Raw genomic sequence first — 22,034 nt, forward strand, 5'->3', positions numbered from 1 at the left:
CCAACCCTCCTTTATGGAGAGCTTCTCTAGAATTATCATTTAAAACACACATAAATTTTATTTTTGAAGATTGAGAAAATTAAAACTCCCAGTTGGAGATACCTTGATGTCAGCAAAACAGCTGAGAGCTTGGAACCACCAGCCCAGGCTGCAGTCCAGGCGAGAGTCTCAGACAGTGTGCAGTCTCATCGCAGCTGCAGGACAGAGCAAATGGCTCTCCTGGCCAATCCTAACTATTCCTGTGTCACTATCAGGGTGAATGCCTGACTCTAGCATGTGCAGATCCGTGAAGGGGTAAGACAGGGACACACGTCAGCTATGTCTGAGGTAACAGCTGGTGGCCAGATGTGTGAACAGACAGGCAGTGAGCCTGTGGATCAAGGGCAAGGGAGGGGAATGGGGCATCCTCTGCAAAGAGAAAGCTCTTTAGTGAGACCCCAAGAGTCAGCAGGAGAGCTGGCACTGAGGGGAGGACAGATGAGACTGAGGGAAGGACAAAGGAGGCCCCACACCTGTCTGAGCAAACCAGGCTCAGGCGCAGCAGAGCAGGTGCATAGGCTCAACGTGCAGTGGGCAGCATGGCAGCCTGCCCTGCTCCCAGCAGGTCTGCCCCATGAGCAGTGCCACTGGCCAGGCATCCTGTCCTGTGAAGTCATGGCTGACCAGCCTGATGATGGCTGTGACCTGGGAGCTCCCACCTCTCCCAGTCCAGCCAGGACCATGCTCTGGACTCGCTTTTTCTCTTCTCTTTCCTTTTTTGGTGAGGCATCATTAAAGATTGAGGCAGTTGAGCTCTAGTTTGTGAGGCAAGAGAATGTGATAGGGTCCACAATTCAAAGCAACAGCATCAGACACACACCAAACACACATGCACACGTACAAGTAGGATGCTCAGCAGTCAGGTAGGCTCTCTGCTTGTGATCAGCTCAGTGGTGCATTCAAGGAAGAAGGTCATGACCTTGGGTTCAAGGTGAAGGTTCTGGCAAACCTATGCGTCAGTGCCTTAGGCAAAAAGCAGGAAGCTCTTTAAAGGAGCCCAAGCCACAGGGCTCATGTCCGCTGACTGAAGCACCAAGTGTGCATATGTGCTGCAGACAGACCAACTGAGGGTGGGAAGCGGGGCCAGACCTTGAAAAGCCACGAGTAGGAGGAGTTCCAGGGTAGGACAGTAAGGATTCTCTCAGCAGAGGGAGCAGTGAACTCTGACCTTATGAAGCAGAGATGACTGCTGACCATGCCAGCGTCAAATCTGCCCTGACACCCCAGACGCTCAGGGGAGGAAAACGAGAGTATTTGAGAAGCTCAAAGAGATGCTGGGAAATGACTTTGAGCACTAAAAACGAAGGGCCAGTGATGGCACATGGCTGGCAGCAGCAGGAAGAGCGGCCTACTGGCCACAGTGCTGACATCTGGGCCTGAGGTATCCGCACAACATCATGGGCAGGCACTCCAGTCTTACTCCCAATAAAATCCCCTTCAGATCAGCCCTCCACACTGGACCTGCTGGTGAGACCCTCCTGCTAAGGACACAGCAGTCCCACAACACATGACTGCGTGCTGAGAACCGCTTGCAGGAAAAGCCAAACTGCCCTTGGAGATGAGATGACAAACCTGAACACAAATCTTGCCACAAAACGAGCTGGTGCGCCAGGAAGAGGATGAAACCAGTTCGGTCTTTCTCTACAGGGCAGGGCCCGCACAGAGCTGCATCCCACAGACCCCTCCCAGCACGCGGGCGGCACACACCGCTGGGAGCCCACATGTGGTGCTGTGGGCACCACTTCCTCCTGGTTCAGGAATCCTGTAGTTACCGCCAAGCACGGGGAGGGGGGTGCTGCAGGCCTCGTTAGCTCAGTGCGCATTCCGCATTTTCAATTATCCACTCAATAGCAGCCCAGCCCTGGAGCAACACAGAGAGAAGCCAGTGCGCTGTCAGAGGTCGTCCTACTGTCTCACCCAGCAGCAGACAGCGAGCTACTTAGGACAGGTGAACGCAAAGGAGACACCAGGCCCAGAAACAAGGAAGGCGGCACACAGAATTCCAGCCCCAGCCAGAGCTCCATGGAGCCCCACCCCATCCCTGCTGTCACCTCCTGAGGCCCCTCAGACCCCTCCGTGAGTGGCCCCTAACCTCCGCTCCTGAACCTCGGGTGTGGGGTAACCCGCCTCTCCATCTCCGTCTCCCTCACCATCAGCAGGTAGCTAGCTGCCCCAGGGCGCCCCTGATCTGGTCTGGGGTGCTGTGGGATGGTAACGACAGCTGGAGAAGCCATGATTCTCCACAGGCCTCCAGCACAGCAGCCCCTAAACACAGGAAATGAGAGGCCTGGATTTAGCCTCACTGAGTCTCCCCTGACTTTTCTCATAAAGGGCTAAGGGACTCTGTCCTTGCTCAGAGTTGCCTTCCTCGTAGAATGTTCTTCTCGGCAAACACTCAGGCCTGCCCTAAGCTAGACCATGGACACACAAAGTGAGTCGTGCCAGCTCTGTCCTCTGGGCTCGAAGTGTGATGAGTGCTGCTCTGGGTCGGAAGCGGAGGACACTACCCTGAGCTAAGCTACTCTTAACCTTCCTCAAATCTGGATTTTTCTAGAAACACGGCAGACTGGTTCTGTATTATGACTGGACAAATGCGCCTAAATGCAAGCATAAACGGCTCTCAGCCAAGCCCTGACCTGAATGCACTAGGAAGGGAAGGCTTAGGTGCTGTGCCATTGGTCGCAGACAGAAACCAAAGGGGAAGGGAGAGCGGGGGATGGCAGAGAGGGGACTGCATGCCCAGGCAAAGAGTTGGGCCCTGGCACCCACACAGCCTGGGACTCATCCCTCCCAAGGTCCCTCCACAAGGCTCCCTCCCAAATCCTGCCAGAGGTACTCAAAATGCCAGTTAAATACAAAACTGCTAAAAATCTTGAGTGTCCTGCATGCCCACGCCCACACTTGTCCTGGATGTGTGGGTCTGTCTTGTTTAAGAGCCCAGGTAGCTCAGCTGCTGCTGGAAGTGGTGGCTTGCCTCACTAGCCTCTGTTCCCCACAGGCCTGGGGCCCTCCCCACTGCATACGCTCAGTAGGTTGCCCACTCCTTTGGCCACCAGCCCCCCAACAGTGAGAGGCGGTACCTTCTTTGCGTTGGACGATATCGTGTTGGCCATTAAACTCTCCAGATAGCTGCCGAGGCTGACTCCCTTCACGGTGATGACAGCTTCCTGGGTGAGCACGGTCCTGCAGGAGAGCGCGCTGGAGGTGAGAGGCTGAGCAGTCTGGAGGGGGAGCCCCTGCCCTGCCCCAGAGTTCAGTCCACTTACTTTCCTGGGTCCTCCGGGTGGGGTGTGTACACCAGCCTCTCACTCACTGACACCAAGTTTGTGAGTGTGATCTTAAAAAAGGACACAATGGCTGTAGGTTCTTCTCTTGCATTTCTTCCCAGACTGCCCACACTCTCACAACTCCACACCTGCACTTACTGGAGCCAGAGCAGAAGGAACGCCGACCCCCGCACATCCTGGCCGCTGTTCTGGTGACACCACCCTCCCTCCACACCCCACCCAAAACTGAGCCTGGCTCATGAGCAGTCACCACTGTATTTGCAATGTTTTTATGCAAGACGCTGTGTTTAATAAACCTTATTTTCTTTCCTTGATCCTCAACCACACTGTGTAGTCTGCTTTTTGTTTTTCAGATGAGGAGCATGAGATGCAGAAAGGCTGATCACTAACTCTCACAGCCACACAGCAACTTGGTGATCACCTGTCCTCCCCAAAGCCTTCCCTTCGACCTTCCTCCTCCCCTTCCTCCTGAGACAGAACTAGTCCCCTCTACTGACAACTCAGCTTTCTGCAAAGAAGAAGTAGAATTTTCTAAGTAGAGAGAGAACAATATATAAACCGTCAGGAATGGCGAATGTACAAATACCCGCCCAGCTCACTCTGCCTCTGTAGAAGGGCTGCCTGGCCTGAGGGAAGGGGCCGTTGACTAAGGTCCAGGGGGTCAACTGGGAGCTTGCACCTGCAGTGACCCCACCCACAGGGTAAGGGGCTGGCATAACCATGCTCCAGCCCACCCAATTCCCCCAACACTCTCTCTGAAATTGCATCAGGCCAATATCAATGGTTCCTGATTGTGAGACAGGAGAGAGGAAGGCAGGAGGAAGTGGCTGTTTCAGTGGCTGCTGAGAGACACATGTGCTGCTGCAGGCAAGGCAGCAGCTGAGAGGGGGCGGGGGGCAATAGGGAGGCAGGAGTCTGTCCCCTGGTTACAAAGGTGTGTTCACATCATTATGTGTGTTCTTCAGTATGTTTTTACACTGGAATAAAAAGACAAGATACTGCTAAAGCAAACTCAGCCTTTCTATTAAAAGATCACAGACCAAAGGTGGGCTGGAAACACAATTAAATGAAGACATTATGCACCACTGTGGCTATTGCTTACATTGGTGGAGCAGAGCTCCATTTTCTTTTCTACTGGATCCACGACAGAATGTTCTCTGATGTATGTCAAAGTCCTACTGGTCCCCAAAATCTGAAAAACAAAGTGGAACCAGCATGGTGACACTGTCATACCCTCAAACACTGCATGTCACTTCAGATCAGCTACTAACTTCTTCAATCGGGCTGCAGCAGCACCTCCAGCAGCTGTTGTCCAGCAGGTGGGACAGACGGACACAGAAATCAGGGATGGAGGGACCGGCACTGAGATGGAGGCGAAAGTGGGGCAGAACCTGGGGCACTGAAGCCAAGGTCTGGCTGGTAAGTCAGCTGAGGACCAAGCCCCCTGCCCCACCCCACTGACCACCGCTGTGCAGAGCCAGCTCTGGGGCTCAGGCCACATCTGGCAGGGTGATGGAGCTGCAATGGGGCATTCAGAGGTGGGAAGGGGGGCTGTGGGGGTTTAGGTTTCCTGTGAGGGGGTTCTCTGCCACAGGTGGGTCAGTGGACATGCTGAACACTCAAGTGAACAATTAATTCACAGAGAACAAACTATCTCTCAGGCTTCCCAGAAAGCCCAAATGAGAAGGTTGACACTCCCTACATATGGGTGCCAGGCAGGCTGGCAGGTGTAGACAGGCTGTTGGTGTAGCTGGGCTCCCAAGGGGCTCACCGCTCTCACGAGGCTGGGCAGCCCCCACTCGGTGCTGAGGAGGCGGTGGCTGTGAAGCCGGCCCCGGCCATCCACACTGCGCTCCAGCACGTCGACACCCACAACACAGGGGTTCATGGGATTCGGGTACTTCCTCATGGCTGCCTTGATGACCGTGTCCCACGGGTGGCTGGAGGAGACACAACCACCAGCATTGAGTGGCAGTGTGTTCAAAGTCAGATCAACCTGATCCTCGAGCTTGTTCCAGATCCTGGATCCCTGATCCTTCCAGCAACCAGGGTGTAGGCAGGGGTGCAGAGCAGGCTCAGGCTGGGCCAGCCCTGCTTAGCTGAGGATCCCTCCTTTGCCAGTCCCCCATAGCCTAAGGAGGCAGGACACTTTGGTATGGGGTTTCTGGACAGTGACACAATGTTCCCATCCCCTACCTGTCACCGCCAGTTACCTCAACACACACACACTAACTATGCTGCTCCACAGGCTACAAGGCCAGGCCCCATTTCTGCCTCTGCCCACACAGCTGCAGTGACTGCAGGGGCCCTTTGCTGACCACCCACCTGCCTCTGCAATGCAGCCTCATGCTGCAAGCCAGGACGGCACACCTGCCTAGCTATGAGGTCTAGAGCAACTGCTCCAACTTCTAAGCAGTATGTGACCTGAAATGGCTACGTATTTTTTTCTGATTATTCAAGTGTCTGAATTTTGAAAAATAATGAAAAAGATGAGGAAAACAAAAATCCACAATTCCACTATCTGGAGACAAATCTGTGTGTGTGTTCCCATGCCACCCCCAAGGCTTATCCTACAGACGCCACCCCTCCCTCTGGTCCTGAGCCCTGGAGAAGGGTGGACACCAGCGTTTCTGTTGGTTTCCTGCCATCAGAGCCTGCACAGCTGCCCCTGCTCCCAGGGCTCCAGGCCCGCTGAGGCCAAATGCTGTAGGGCCACAAAGGGCACAGAGTCAGGTCCTCAGGGAGGACATTCCCCAGGCCTTGCTGTCCTGACCGTTCCTCCAGGAGGTACCCAGCAAGCATCCGGCCCCAGAGGCAGTTGTCTCCACAACATGTCCTTCCCCAGATGACAATCCAGACTCAAGACCTGGAGACATGCATCCACACACAGACATGCACACACTTAAAAATTAAACTGGGGTCATGCTCCATGCATGCACAAATCACCTGCTTTTTATATGGAACAGATGATGAGCACTTTCCTGTATCACAAGGCTATTTTCAGAAAGAAGACTGTAACTAGCTGCACAAAAGGTCACCCTGTGGTATAGCCAGTCCCCTCTGGCAGATTATTTTGATTGCGTCCAACCTTTACTGTAAAATGAAGGCAGCAGTGAACATGTGTGCACACCAGCCTTTCAACATGTCTATCTGTCCTTAGGATAAATTTATAGATTGGAATTACTAAACTAAACATCAAAGATCATGAACATATTGAAGAATGTTCCATGCTTGATGTCTTTTTTAATACAACTTTATCATTGGTCATTGACCTGAAATTTACTTTGTCAAATTCATTGACCATGAATTTACTTTATCCTCATAAAAGGCTCAGCTCAGTCACTCAGTTGTGTCCGACTCTTTGTGACCCCATGGACTGCAGCACGCCAGGCCTCCCTGTCCATCATCAACTCCCAGAGTTTACTCAAACTCATGTCCATCGAGTTGGTGATGCCATCCAACCATCTCATCCTCTGTCATCCCCTTCTCCTCCCACCTTCAATCTTTTCCAGTATCAGGGTCTTTTCAAACGAGTCAGCTCTTTGCATCACATGGCCAAAGTATTGGAGTGTCAGGTTCAACATCAGTCCTTCCAATGAATATTCAGGACTGATTTCCTTTAGGATGGACTGGTTGGATCTCTTTGCAGTCCAAGGGACTCTCAAGAGTCTTCTCCAACACCATAGCTCAAAAGCATCAATTCTTCCGTGCTCAGCTTTCTTTATAGTCCAACTCTCACATCCATACATGACTACTGGAAAAACCACAGTCCTGACTATGCCAAACCTTTGTTGGCAAAATAACGTCTCTGCTTTTTAATATGCTGTCTAGGTTGGTCATAACTTTTCTTCCAAGGAGAAAGCGTCTTTTAATTTCATGGCTGCAATCACCATCTGCAGTGATTCTGGAGCACCAAAAAATAAAGTCTGACACTGTTTCCCCATCTATTTCCCATGAAGTGATGGGACCAGATGCCATGATCTTTGTTTTCTGAATGTTGAGCTTTAAGCCAACTTTTTCACGCTCCTCTTTCACTTTCATCAAGAGGCTCTTTAGTTCTTCACTTTCTGCCATAAGGGTGGTGTCATCTGCATATCTGAGGTGATTGATAGTTCTGCCAGCAATCTTGATTCCAGCTTGTGCTTCCTCCAGCCCAGCGTTTCTCATGATGTACTCTGCATATAAGTTAAATAAGCAGGGTGACAACATACAGCCTTGATGTACTCCTTTTCCTATTTGGAACCAGTCTGTTGTTCCATGTCCAGTTCTAAGTCTTGCTTCCTGACCTGCATACAGATTTCTCAAGAGGCAGGTCAAGTGGTCTGGTATTCCCATCTCTTTCAGAATTTTCCACAGTGTGTTGTGATCCACACAGTCAAAGGCTTTGGCATAGTCAATAAAGCAGAAATAGATGTTTTTCTAGAACTCTCTTGCTTTTTCCATGATCCAGCAGATGTTCGCAATTTGATCTCTGGTTCCTCTGCCTTTTCTAAAACCAGCTTGAACATCTGGAAGTTCACGGTTCACGTATTGCTGAAGCCTGGCTTGGAGAATTTTGAGCATTACTTTACTAGCGTGTGAGATGAGTGCAACTGTGCAGTAGTTTGAGCATTCTTTGGCATAAAAGGCTCATCCCAGGTAAAAAAGGTAGCAAGAGGATGCAGATGACAGTCAGGCCTCCCAGCCCCTACTCCACAATCTTTCAGTCACACCAATGGCCTTCACACTCAGGTCTAGACACCCTGCTCTTTAACACAGAAATGTTTTTCCAAGCTGTGGAATTGTGTCATTGTGCTAAATGCATCCACCAGACCCAACATAAGGGGATGAAGGAGCAGAGACAAGACTGGTCCCAATCACTCAGCAGAGTACAGGGAAACTTTCTTCTTGGGAAACCACCATCAGGGCCACAGTGCACCACACTTGGGGGAAGAAGGGAGCACCCACAGACTCATGAGAATAGAAGGGGGAGCTTTCTCAGTGAGTGAAGCTGTATGTGCACTTTGTAAGTCAAGCTCCCAGAGAGGTCCCATAAAAATCATTATGCAGAATAGGCTATGTCTTCTAAAATTACTTGAAACTATCTGAAAGTTGACAAATATTTGTAATCAAGCAAATCTCACATAAAAGTTTCTTTTATATAGAAACCTTGCATCTTTCTAACAGATGATTTCAACTAAGCACAATGTGTTTAAAATATTCATAAAAATAATTCCATTTTTAACTACAAGGTTTAAGTATACAAGTTAGTATCACACACTTCTTGGTTAAAGAAAACAGCTCAGGGACTTGCCTTATAGTCCAGTGGTTAAGAATCTGCCTGCCACTGCAGGGGACATAAGTTGGATCTCAGGTCCAGGATGATCCCACAAGCCCATGAGTAACAACTACTGAGTCTGTGTACCTATAGACTGTGCTCCACAACGAGAGAAGCTACCACAATGAGAAGCCTGTACATCACAACAAAGGGCAGCCCCTGCTTACCACAACTAGATAAAGCCTGAGCACAAAAATGAAGACTCAGCACAGCTAAATATAAAAACATTTTTTTTAAAAGAAAAAAAAATAGCCCAGTACTCACTTGATTGGCGAAAGCTGAGGAGTCAAAAATATCAAGTGTTGGGAGAACGTGAAAGTAGGAAGCCAGGCCCACGGGTGAATATATGAACCGGCCCCACCCCTGGGAGACTTTGGTTGATGAAATTCATCCTTGGGATAAAGGTCCCCAGCCAAGGCTCAGAGTGATACAGAGGCCTGGGAGCTGCCCCAGGAAGGCCTCTACGCATGCATTTTGAGAACACATCAGCAGCAGCACTGAGGGCTGGGGGCACATGGCTGGGCTAGCAGCCAGGGAGGGGGCAATTCTGGGTACCACACCAGGGTACTAAAAAGGAAGAACAAGGCAGCTCTATGCTCAGAGTGTAGGAAAGAGGAAGTGGGGTGAGGTCTGAGGTCTTGCCTACAGCAACCCACGGTAAGGGGCAGTGGGCTGATCAAACAGCAGTCATGAGACTCCCACAGCCCAGGGGAGGGTGCTGGTGCTCATTATTCCAGCCTCCTCTTTTGCATAATTTCAAAACATCCATAATGACTCAAAAAAAAAAAAAAAGATGTAGGAAAAGTCCTTGGAGCCCAAGCAATCTTGGGCAGCCCAGCAGTTCTTGAAGTGAGGACAACAAAGCTGGCTCCCGGGCCCCTCTGGGAGCCTGGCCGCTGCTGAGATGGCCTGCCCTCCTCGCTGCAGGACGCCAGCCGAGGCTGCAGGAGCCCCAGTGAGGCCACAACCGTTGGCCTCTCCCCAGGAGTGACAACCAGGCCAGGCTGTTTGGTGCTCACTGCGGAGCTGTGCACTCAGAAAGTCCACCAGCACCAGGGTCTGTCCCTGATAAGAGAGTAAGGCCCCACACCGGGTCCCCTGGCTCTGGGCAAAGGCACAAGAAGGACTGGGAGGCCTCACTGTGGTTGGAAGCGCCTGTGGCTACGGGATGGGGAGGGGGTGCTGGGTTGGGGGGAGTCCAGTGGTCTAGTCCAGTGCTTCCCAGCTATCACTTCTCCTCTAAACCACTGAACACAAACTGTAGTCATTCAGATATGAGTGTTGGACAGGAATCTGCTCAAAGAACAATGAAGTGATCCTGTTACTTAGAGAAAAATACCTGACAGCATTTGCTGCCAAAGATAGAGTTTGAGCTTCACAGAGACAATTGGACTTTTAGAAAGCTAGCATCACTACCAGATGCTTGCCCCACGTTGTATCCAGTAACCGCACAGCCTAGTGACCAGTGCAACATGTCACAATTCACAGGGAAAAGGAGTCATTCAAAGTACCAGACAGGCCAATTACTCTGGTCAGTCGTGGTGTCAGGTTTCCTGCTGCAATTAATCTGAGAAACTATGGTTTGTTTTGCTGTAGTAGCAAAGAAGAGCCATGACTATTTTTAAAGATTTCTGAAATACTGCTACCTTTCCCATGTAGGTTTTACTCATATACAGTGTGTGAGGCTGCGTTTTAATCATTTACTTCAGCCAAAACAACAGACTGGAACTCTGAATGCAGAAGCTGATGGGAGCATCAAGTCAGTACCTATGCTGCCTGACATTACAGAAATTAGCAAAAAATAAACAGCGCCACTCTTACTACTTGTAAGGGTTTTGGAAACTACAGGTTTTTTAAATTTAAAAAATGTTATTTATGTTAATGTAATGTGTTTATTAAGGAAGATGTAAGGAGATACCCCTCGTCCAAGGTAAGGAGCAGCAGCTGTGCTTTGCTGGAGCAGCCATGAAGAAATACCCCACGCCCAAGGTAAGAGAAACCCAAGTAAGATGGTAGGTGTTGCAAGAGGGCATCAGAGGGCAGGCACACTGAAACCATACTCACAGAAAACTAGTCAATCTAATCACACTAGGACAACACAGCCTTGTCTAACTCAATGAAACCAAGCCATGCCCGCGGGGCAACCCAAGACGGGCGGGTCATGGTGAAGAGGTCTGACAGAATGTGGTCCACTGGAGAAGGGAATGGCAAACCACTTCAGTATTCTTGCCTTGAGAACCCCATGAACAGTATGAAAAGGCAAAATGATAGGATACCAAAAGAGGAACTCCCCAGGTCAGTAGGTGCCCAATATGCTACTGGAGATCAGTGGAGAAATAACTCCAGAAAGAATGAAGGGATGGAGCCAAAGCAAAAACAATACCCAGCTGTGGATGTGACTGGTGATAGAAGCAAGGTCTGATGCTGTAAAGAGCAATATTGCATAGGAACCTGGAATGTCAGGTCCATGAATCAAGGCAAATTGGAAGTGGTCAAACAAGAGATGGCAAGAGTGAACGTCAGCATTCTAGGAATCAGCGAACTAAAATGGACTGGAATGGGTGAATTTAACTTAGATGACCATTATATATACTACTGCAGGCAGGAATCCCTCAGAAGAAATGGAGTAGCCATCATGGTCAACAAAAGAGTCCAAAATGCAGTACTTGGATGCAATCTCAAAAACGACAGAATGATCTCTGTTAGTCTCCAAGGCAAACCATTCAATATCACGGTGATCCAAGTCTATGCCCCAACCAGTAACGCTGAAGAAGCTGAAGTTGAACGGTTCTATGAAGACCTACAAGAACTTTTAGAACTAACACCCAGAAAAGATATCCTTTTCATTACAGGGGACTGGAATGCAAAAGTAGGACTCAAGAAACACCTGGAGTAACAGGCAAATTTGGCCTTGGAATACAGAATGAAGCAGGGCAAAGACTAATAGAGTTTTGCCAAGAAAACGCACTGGTCAAAGCAAACACCCTCTTCCAACAACACAAGAGAAGACTCTACACATGGACATCACCAGATGGTCAACACCGAAATCAGATTGATTATATTCTTTGCAGCCAAAGATGGAGAAGCTCTATACAGTCAACAAAAACAAGACCAGGAGCTGACTGTGGCTCAGCTCATGAACTCCGTATTACCAAATTCAGACTCAAATTGAAGAAAGTAGGGAAAACCACTAGACCATTCAGGTATGACCTAAATCAAATCCCTTATGATTATACAGTTGAAGTGAGAAATAGATTTAAGAGCCTAGATCTGATAGATAGAGTGCCTGATGAACTATGGAATGAGGTTCGTGACATTGTACAGGAGACAGGGATCAAGACCATCCCCATGGAAAAGAAATGCAAAAAAGCAAGATGGCTGTCTGGGGAGGCCTTACAAATAGCTGTGGAAAGAAGAGAGGCGAAAAGCTAAGGAGAAAAGGAAAGATATAAGCATCTGAATGCAGAGTTCCAGAGAATAGCAAGAAGAGATAAGAAAGCCGCCTTCAGCGATCAATGCAAAGAAATAGAGGAAAACAACAGAATGGGAAAGACTAGAGATTTCTCTTCAAGAAAATCAGAGATACCAAGGGAACATTTCATGCAAAGATGGGCTCGATAAAGGACAGAAATGGTATGGACCGAACAGAAGCAGAAGATATTAAGAAGAGGTGGCAAGAATACACAGAAGAACTGTACAAAAAGATCTTCACAACCCAGATAATCATGATGGTGTGATCACTAATCTAGAGCCAGACATCCTGGAATGTGAAGTCAAGTGGGCCTTGGAAAGCATCGCTACGAACAAAGCTAGTGGAGATGATGGCATTCCAGTTGAGCTGTTTCAAATCCTGAAAGATGATGCTGTGAAAGTGCTGCAGTCAAGATGCCAGCAAATTTGGAAAACTCAGCAGTGGCCACAGGACTGGAAAAGGTCAGTTTTCATTCCAATCCCAAAGAAAGGCAATGCCAAAGCATGCTCAAACTACCACACAATTGCACTCATCTCACATGCTAGTAAAGTAAGGCTCAAAATTCTCCAAGCCAGGCTTCAGCAATACATGAACCGTGAACTTCCTGATGTTCAAGCTGGTTTTAGAAAAGGCAGAGAAACCAGAGATCAAATTGCCAACATCCACTGGATCATGGAAAAGCAAGAGAGTTCCAGAAAAACATCTATTTCTGCTTTATTGACTATGCCAAAGCCTTTGACTGTGTGGATCACAATAAACTGTGGAAAATTCTGAGAGAGGGGAATACCAGACCACCTGACCTGCCTCTTGAGAAATCTGTATGCAGGTCAGGAAGCAAGAGTTAGAACTGGACATGGAACAACAGACTGGTTCCAAATAGGAAAAGGAGTACGTCAGCGCTGTATACTGTCACCCTGCTTATTTAACTTATATGCAGAGTACATCATGAGAAACGCTGGACTGGAAGAAACACAAACTGGAATCAAGATTGCCGGCAGAAATATCAATCACCTCAGATATGCAGATGACACCACCCTTATGGCAGAAAGTGAAGAGGAACTCAAAAGCCTCTTGATGAAAGTGAAAGTGGAGAGTGAAAAAGTTGGCCTAAAGCTCAACATTCAGAAAATGAAGATCATGGCAACCGGTCCCATCACTTCATGGGAAATAGATGGGGAAACAGTGGAAGACTATTTTTTGGTGCTCCAAAATCACTGCAGATGGTGATTGCAGCCATGAAATTAAAAGACGCTTACTCCTTGGAAAGAAAGTTATGACCAATCTAGACAGCATATTCAAAAGCAGAGACATTACTTTGCCAACAAAGGTCCGTCTAGTCAAGGCTATGGTTTTTCCATTGGTCATGTATGGATGTGAGAGGTGGACTGTGAAGAAAGCTGAGCACCAAAGAATTGATGCTTTTGAACTGTGGTGTTGGAGAAGACTCTTGAGAGTCCCCTGGACTGCAAGGAGATCCAACCAGTCCATCCTAAAGGAAATCAGTCCTGGGCGTTCATTGGAAGGACTGATGCTGAAGATGAAACTCCAATACTTTGGCCACCTCATGCAAAGAGTTGACTCATTGGGAAAGACCCTGATTGTGGGAGGGATTGGGGGCAGGAGGAGAAGGGGATGACAGAGGATGAGATAGCTGGATGGCATTACCAACTCGATGGACATGAATTTGGGTAAACTCCGGGAGATGGTGATGGACAGGGAGGCCTGGCGTGCTGAGATTCATGGGGTCGCAAAGAGTAGGACACGACTGAGCGACTGAACTGAACTGAATATTTTCTAAGAGTTTAAAGAGGTCCTGATGATGAACAGTTTGAGGACTCTGGCCTAATTAAGCCCTCGATTACATGAATCACAAATAGATACAGAAGTGGTCACCACAGCATGATTTTTAATAAGGGAGAAATTATGCCCCTTCAATGAGAGAAAGGATAAATGGTGTATGTATATACATAAATGCACAGATCTCAAACAGATACACACACAGATCTCAGGAACACACTGTTGCGAAGAAAAGGAAACTGAAAAGCACTGTACAAGATGGTGTCAGTCATTTCTATTTTAAGACAATGAACAATAGTCCATTCTGTTTAAGAGTAAACACAGACAGGTCAAGCGGACCTTCAGGAAGCTGCCCAGTGGGTTCATAACTGAGACTGCATGTGGGAGCAAGGAGGGAACAACAATGGGGTGGGGATAGCAGACACTGGGCACTGCAGCTCCTGCTGCAGAGCCTCATTTCTCTTATTTAAAAAGGGTGGGGGGCCTTTCCCTACTCCCAGCCAGAGAGCAAGCCTGCTTTAGGGCAGCCTCTCCTCCAAACCCGCTTCCCTGAAATGACACTGCCTACTAGACAGCCATCATTAAAAGTCCTGGGGTTGGCTAGAATCCACACAGAATACAGCCTTAACTCTGTTAGAAATCTGCTCATACTGGTTGTGCCAGTAAAGATTTTGTTATAGGTCCACCTGAAACCTCAGTCAATACTGTGAAGATGGGATTTATAAACCCGCAATTATAAGCTTGTTAATTTTTAAGTGCCCCTTTCTGTATGTTTTTATTTCAGTCCTGTGTTTTCCACTGCTATTTTAGCTACTTTAAACCAAAGAGCTCTCCACTACTTCGGGTTTACACTGCTCTCAGCTCTGTGTGATCTCCATTCTTAGGGTTTCTTCTGTGCATGAACACTGGAGGAAAACTTGACAAAATCAAAATTTTTTGCACCTCAGCAAAGGAAACCATAAATGAAAGGACAACCTAGAGAATGGGAGAAAATTTTGCAAATGATGCAACTGGTTAATTTTCAAAATATACCAACAGCTGAATACAGAAAAGGGGGGAGGGGCAGAAGACCTAAGTAGACATTTTACCTCCAAAGACAACATACAGAGGGCAGCAACTATACCCCCAAAAAATTAATTTTAAAAAACTTTAAAAAGAAGATATACAAATGGCCAGTAAGCACATGAAACGATGTTCAACATTGCTAATTATTAGAGAAATGCAAATCAAAACAACAATAAGGTACCACTTCACACTGGTCAGAATGGCCATCATTAAAAGTCTATAAATAACAAATGCTGGAGAGGGTATGAAGAAAACAGAAATGTAAAGTGATACAGCCACTATGGAGAACAGTATGGAGGTTTCTCAAAAGCTACCATATGATCTTGCAATCCCACTCCTGGGCATATATCTGGAGAAAACTATAATTCTAAAAGATACGTGCAAAAAAAATAAATAAAAGATACGTGCACCCCAATGTCCACAGCAGCCCTATTTACAATAGCCAAGATATGGAAGCAACCCAAATGTCCATCTACAGAGGAACAGATAAAGAATACACATGATGTAATACTATTCAGCCATAAAAAAGGATGAAGTACTGTCATTTGCGGCAACATGGATGAACTTAAGAGATTATTATATCAAGTGAAGTAAGTCAGGCCAAGACAAATATCATAGGATATTGTCTATATGTGTACTCTGGGGAAAAAAAATGATACAAACAAACTTACTTACAAAAAGAAACACACTCACAGACATAGAAAACAAATTTATGATTACCAAGGAGGAGAAGGGGATTAAATTAGAAGTCTGGGATTAAAATATACACACTAATATATATAAAATAAATAACACGGACCTGTATAAGCATAGGGAGCTATATTCAGTATCTTGTAATAACCTATAAAGGAAAAGAATCTAAAACAGCACACAAACACACACACACACTGCAGTCCAGTGGTTAAGACTCTGCACTTTCATTTCAGGGAGTGCAGATTCGATCCCTGGTCAGAGAACTAAGATCCCCAGTGCGACCACAAAAAACAAAACCCCAAAACTAATACAACATTGTAAATCAACTGTATTTCAATTTAAAAAATTTTAAGTCTTTGTGCCTGATTATTTTTGGCCTTTCAAGAGTAAATTTTAATATATCCAATCAAATAGTCAACAAACATATAAAAAGAGAACAAGTGTAAAAAAGAAAAAAAAAAAGTATGTAATCCTCAAAGGAAAAAAATCAGGCATTTCAAGGGACTAAGCAAGGGGAAAGTCTACAGTAAGCTCAGCTAGAAAGCCAGGTTTCCAACTCTGCACCATCCTGCAGGTGCAGTGCCACCTGCCACACAACATCTCATGACCCACCCTGGCATCTGTGTGGCCTCCTCTCAGCTATCTTTTACATTTGTCAATTTTCATCAAGGCACTTGGCTTTTAAATTCACAAATCAGTGACAGGAGATCCATGCCTTCCACAGCAGCTCGTGGATTGACAGGAATTCCTCTGGTGGACAGTAGCCCTCATTTCAAAGGGCACCTGGTCCCTGTGATATTCCTCAGTCCCTCAATGAGTAAAAACTATGTGCTAGGACATAAAACCAATGAGGTGAGGACTGAAGCAGGAATGGAGGCTCCCACAACAATGAAGCTAAATAAAAGCAGCAAGACACAAAAGACCATGTGGTATATGACTGCATTTATGAGAAACATCCAGAAAAGGCAAATTCATAGAAACACAAGCAGATACTAATCTGCCTGAGAAGGAGACTGGAGTGTGACTGCAGATGGGCATGAGGGGGGTCTTTGTAGTATGAGGAAATGCTCTAGACTACAGAGATGTTGTACAACTATGTAAATTTACTACAAGTCTCTGATTTGATTGATTTGTATGATTTGAATTGTATGATTTAAATGGGTGAATATTATCAACAGTGACTTTTCAGACCTGACAAATCACTTCTGTTTATCAACCAAAATCTCCTGAATTTGTAGGGCAGTTCTGGCCTGAGCTGCACAGCCTGGGTATCCATCATTCCCAGGGACTTAACTTGTACCCCTTTGCATCCAGAGGGTGCTGGCATGCCCCATCCTTGGGAGAACTGAGAAAATCTCTGGAGTCAGTCTGGGAATGGAATCCAGTTGAGAAAGGCTGCAGGCTGTACAAAAATCAACACTAAAATTGAAGCCCATCAAGTCTAAAGATTTCATTAAAATAATTTCAGAGGTTTTAAACCCATTGATAAATTTTAATTATAATTTTACACGGAAAGGACAAAGTACTTTTTTAAATTAAAAAATAGAAATGCTATTTTAAGTGGGAGCAGAGAATTTAAAAATCTGTTACTTTAAAAAACAATGAAAGAATGAGCTCAGAGTGTCACAGATGAAGTAGACAAGAGACGATACCGCCTAGGTTAGGAGAACACTTGTAAGCAGCTGGAGGCTTTCCATGCCCACCTGCGTTCGTGGCCACAGAGCCCCACGTGCCCAGGCTGGCTCCCTCTGGAACCGGTGGTTAGCTGCACAGCGGGTCCCGCCCTCGCCCCAGTGATGGCCCCGCGCAAGGTGAGACCAGGCCTGCGGAGCCGAGGATGCCGTCCCCTCACCCCGGGCCTTGGAGCGCATCACTGCCCACCCCGTGGTGCAGAGAGTAACAGAGCCCGCCCTCCTCGAGGCCGCAGGTCAGGCCCAGGCAGGTCTGGACCCACTGTGGCCTCAGCCTGCTCACCCGAACACGTGCTCTGAGCTCCAGACCCTCATCGCACCGCAGAGCGCAGCCAGGGATGCTCCAGGCCCCGGGATGCTCCAATCGGTTCGGGGGCGGAGCGTGAGCACGCGGTGGGCGGGGCGGCACTCGGCGCTGAGCCCGCACATCACGTGAGCAGCAGTCCCGTGGCTCCGCCGAGGGGAGCAGACGGCAGCCGTGTGGGTGGTGGGCGCCGAGCGCCACCTTCCGGATGTGGGCAGGGTTCATTCCTATAGGTCAGATGGTCCAGATTCTCCGACAGCCCCTTCCAGCCAGGCAGGTTCCCATAGTGGGAAAGGATGCGTAACTGTGTCCTGCCAGCCCGACAAGCCTCTCCACCGAGTGGAGGAGGAAGGAAGCAGAAGTTGTACAAAGGCCTTAAATCAGAACGTGAGACTCCTCACAGCCCCTCCGCCTCGGGATTTGAAGACCCCAGAAATCCAACCCTTTATGTAGCCACGTTGCTGAGACCCTCACGACCTGCTCTCAAGTATGAGAACTGACAGCACTACTTGTCAGAGCACATCCTAAATTCACCCGGCCACTGGAGTGGCCCCTTGGGTTCGCTACTTGTCTTCACCCAAAGGAGAGATACATTTCTCGTTCCCATAGAAGGTGGGGTTGCAATTGGAAGCCTGGTGCTCCCTGGAACGTAGGCTGACATTTCAAAAGGATAACTCCTTTGTTATCCAGATCCCTGAGAAGAAAACATTCCTAGGTTGTTCAACTAGCTAAAGGCCTATTTGGCCTTTAAAAATGTTTACATACATCTCAAAAAGACAACCTATAAGGATTCTAGAGTAAATGCTCTAAGAAAAGGGTAAGGAGAGATTCCTTTTACACTGGGGAAAAAATAATTTCTTCATTTTAGATTTTTATTTAGCCCCCACTACCAACAAATACAGTTCAAGTGCAAAGAAGCAAGCTGCTAGTTTGAGAACAGGGTGACCCTCTGCTACTGGGCACAAGGGAATACCCTTTGCAGCACGCACATGGAGTGGGCGCCCCGGGCCTACCTCTGTGACTAGTCAGTGAAGCTGGAAAAGTGGGGAAGCAGCCAGAAGACCTGGGCTAGGAGATCCCAGCCCACCATCTCCACACTCCACACACTCCACCTTCACCACCTGTAGCTGGATGCTCAGGGTGATCTTCCCACAGCAGCGCTGCTCCGTTTCATTGGTGAGCAGACTGGGGTTCATGGAGGTGCAAAACCACATCCAATGATCACAAGCTGAGGGCTGAGCTGAGATGACACCAGGTTTACAGGAGTCCCCCACAGCCACGTGCAGTGACTGGCTGCTGTGGCCAGGCCAGCTGTGAAACATGCCCTGCACTAGGCTCTGAGCTCAGGGCTGTCATTTGGCTTTAAAAAGCATCATCTTTTAAAATTAGCATTTCCCACAAATATGTATTGAGCATGAGGCTAAAGAAATCAGGCTGGATGGTGACAGAAGACATTGTAGTGAGAATCTGGGGAAACTGAGACCCTAACCATGAACATGACTTTTAGCAAACTCTGGGAGATAGAGAAAGACAAGGAAGCCGGGCATGCTGCAAAGAGTCAGACACAACTGAGCGACTAAACAACAACAAACCAGGAAACATCTGGGCAGAGATACAACTTAGTGGTGAAGGTGGGACCTGAGGGTGGGAGTCTATAGAGGGTGGCCTCCTGGCTCACTGTACCTGCACCTGCCTAACTTTCAAAGCCACCTCACACATAGCTGTCAGGTCCCAGCACCTCAGTGGCTCCATCACTACTTAAACGTACTCCCCTCCAAGACTTACCACCATGTGTTAAGACCACGAGAACTAGGATACCATCATCCTTGGCAATTCCCGAGTCAGAAACCCAACAGACGCATAATAAATCATTGACTGTTTAACAACAGATGAAAGGCACAGCCCTGCTTCAAGTCCTATACCACTACCTCCATTTTTGGTCAAACACCACCCTTTCTCTTGTTCTGTTCCACCAAGTCTGAGCAGCATCAGCTTTATCACCTGGGAGCCTGTTAGGAATAGAGACCCCTGGCCCCACCACAGCCCCACCATGCAGCATCTTGGCAGTTTTACCCCACTGGAACAGGCTCTCGAAAGCTCTCATCAGTCATCATTGTGCTTCCAGTGTGACAGATGCTGTTCTGTTGCCCTCCCCATGGGCCTCTGTGCTGCAAGAGAACTACTGGTCTCTCTCTCCTGGAACTCTGCTCCCTCTGCATCCTCTGTTCTGGTCCTTCCCATTTCCCCTGCACACACCTTTTGCCTCTCTGTTCTTCTCCCTCTACACCTGCTCCCCAAGTGACTCACTGAGTATCCTGGTTTCCACGGACTTCTCACCTTTCTCTCCATCTCACTCCTACCCATCTAGGTCCTACCTCAAACATATCATGGCCATACATCTCCCACCCTAAGCAGATTCTTCTTCCAGGAGTCAATGGCCAGGACCCTGGCATCACCCAGGTGCACCAAGCTGGAGTACTCCCCGACCCTACATCCAGCCAGTTACTGAATCCTTAGGGATTTACCTCTTTCAGATTGTTTTAATCCATTCCATCTTCCACATGCTTTAAGAGCCAATTCGATTTAACAGCTGCAGCTGAAGGCATGCATTTGAAGAGGAACAAACCTGGGTTCCAGTCTTGGCTCCCCTTTTGCAAATTGCTAACCTCCTGAACATTAGTGTCATCATTCTTGACATGGGAGCACTACCACTTAAAAAAAAAAAAAAAGTCCTTTTGGCCTAGTGGGAATTAATGAAGACAGAGTACATGCCTGTGGTTAAAACTGCTGTGACCATCCCTGCTGACCTGGCTCAATCCTAGATGGCCCCTCAGAATGCCGTCCCATCAGCCTGCCACATCCCCTCCAAAGCTTTGTTTGGCCGTGCCCTGGGGTGCTCAGCGCCCCCTCACCGTCCTGTGGCTCCTCCTGATACCTCTCTCGTACTCTCAGCACAGTGTTTTATAAGTACCACACCTGTTTGTGTTTCTGTCTCTCCCACCAGATTACCCTTAAGGAAGCAGGTATTTAGGTTTCACCACTCTTTTAGCTTTTGAATTGGCATCTCTGGGATTAGGCCTAGAAACAGGCAGGGCTGATGAGCGGTGGAGGTGGTCACAGCACTCTGGAGTTTGGAAAGGCATCCTGCACTCACCTGAGCTCTGAGGTGGGACCCAGACCTGGCTCATTTCTGTGTGCCCAGGATCGGTCCCTGTACTTGGCCAACAGTGAGCTCCAGATAACTGCTTGTTCAGTGAGTCAAGGATGACTCGGAGGGCATCATGAACCTGTGAAAGGCTTGGCCCAGGGGTGGGTGGGGCTCTATCTGTTGTCATCATGCAGAGCCACCTGGTCAAGTTCCAGGAAACCTTGCTGTTTTCAGGAATCACCTGTGTGGTAAATCAGGAGACTTTTCAACCAGTGGTCCTAGTCTTTTTTGCTATTTTATTCATATTCTATATATTGAGATTCCATGTTGAAATACCACTGCTACAAGAGTCTGCAGCTAAAAATAAATAAGTTTGAAAACTGCTGTGCCAGAACAGATTTTTAAACTAAAAAATTAGGGAGAAAATCAATCTCCCAACAGGTAAGGAGTCTTGAAGAACATTTGGAGGTGTTCCTCTCCCACTGTGATGGATATTCTTCACTAGGCTCTGATGTTTAATTGATCCTCAGATACAGTGATCATGAAGATCTGATTTACAGGGACTCCTCAATCTGCCATGCAGTCAGAATAGGAGGGCAGGAGGCCAGAGTTCCAGCTGCTGCCATCAGCATCTGGATCTTCCAAGATCCTATGCAGGAATATTATTGGGATCCAGGGACAAGTTCTCTAACCAGAGTCAGAACTATCCTGAACTCCAACACAACCAAGATATTCTCATATTTTATTAAAACAGAGTATACCTCTGTGACTCTTTACTTTCTGTGATATATGTTTCTATGTAATTAATTCCTCTTCCAAACCCTTACATACAACCTGAACTAAGTCTCTCCCATAAATAGCCTAAGTTCTGCTCTGTATTTCTGCTTCTGGGCACTTTAAATTCTATCCATTTCCCTTATGTTTTCTGGCATTGCAAAGATGCCTCGTGACCAAGGGGTCTGGTGTCCAAAACAATCATCAGTTTTCTCTCAAGAAGACACAACTAGGAAAAATCTAGGGACTTTATGATTTCTACACACTATTGTGGCTAAAACTTTTAGAAAAATATTTGATCACTACAAAGTAAAGTAGTGGAAAAGACCCTGATGCTGGGAAAGACTGAAGGCAGGAGGAGAAGTGAATGATAGAGGATGAGATGGTTGGATAGTATCATCAACTTAATGGATGTGAGTTTGAGCAAACTCTGGGAGATAATGAAGG

General features: G+C 47.6%; 1 protein-coding gene across 2 annotated transcripts in view; it reads right to left on the bottom strand.

The window, feature by feature from the left end:
- The window catches only part of PRELID3A (PRELI domain containing 3A), a 45,698-nt gene that overhangs the window by 9,800 nt on the left and 13,864 nt on the right, over nt 1-22,034 (bottom strand). Inside the window, exons 1-6 of one of the 2 annotated variants that reach the window (XM_040264595.1) lie at nt 17,645-17,725; nt 5,098-5,266; nt 4,429-4,518; nt 3,306-3,376; nt 3,120-3,222; nt 1,612-1,900 (exon numbers count right to left, since the gene is read on the bottom strand). In XM_040264595.1, coding sequence (XP_040120529.1) covers nt 1,847-1,900; nt 3,120-3,222; nt 3,306-3,376; nt 4,429-4,518; nt 5,098-5,266; nt 17,645-17,676 — 519 coding nt within the window. In that variant the 5' untranslated portion in view covers nt 17,677-17,725 and the 3' untranslated portion in view covers nt 1,612-1,846. Of the gene's footprint in view, nt 1-1,611; nt 1,901-3,119; nt 3,223-3,305; nt 3,377-4,428; nt 4,519-5,097; nt 5,267-17,644; nt 17,726-22,034 lie in introns of those variants that run through there. The other variant, XM_040264597.1, reaches the window with a different exon arrangement.

This window comes from Oryx dammah, unplaced genomic scaffold (genome assembly GCF_014754425.2).
Source record: "Oryx dammah isolate SB20612 unplaced genomic scaffold, SCBI_Odam_1.1 HiC_scaffold_22, whole genome shotgun sequence".
NCBI lineage: Eukaryota > Metazoa > Chordata > Mammalia > Artiodactyla > Bovidae > Oryx > Oryx dammah.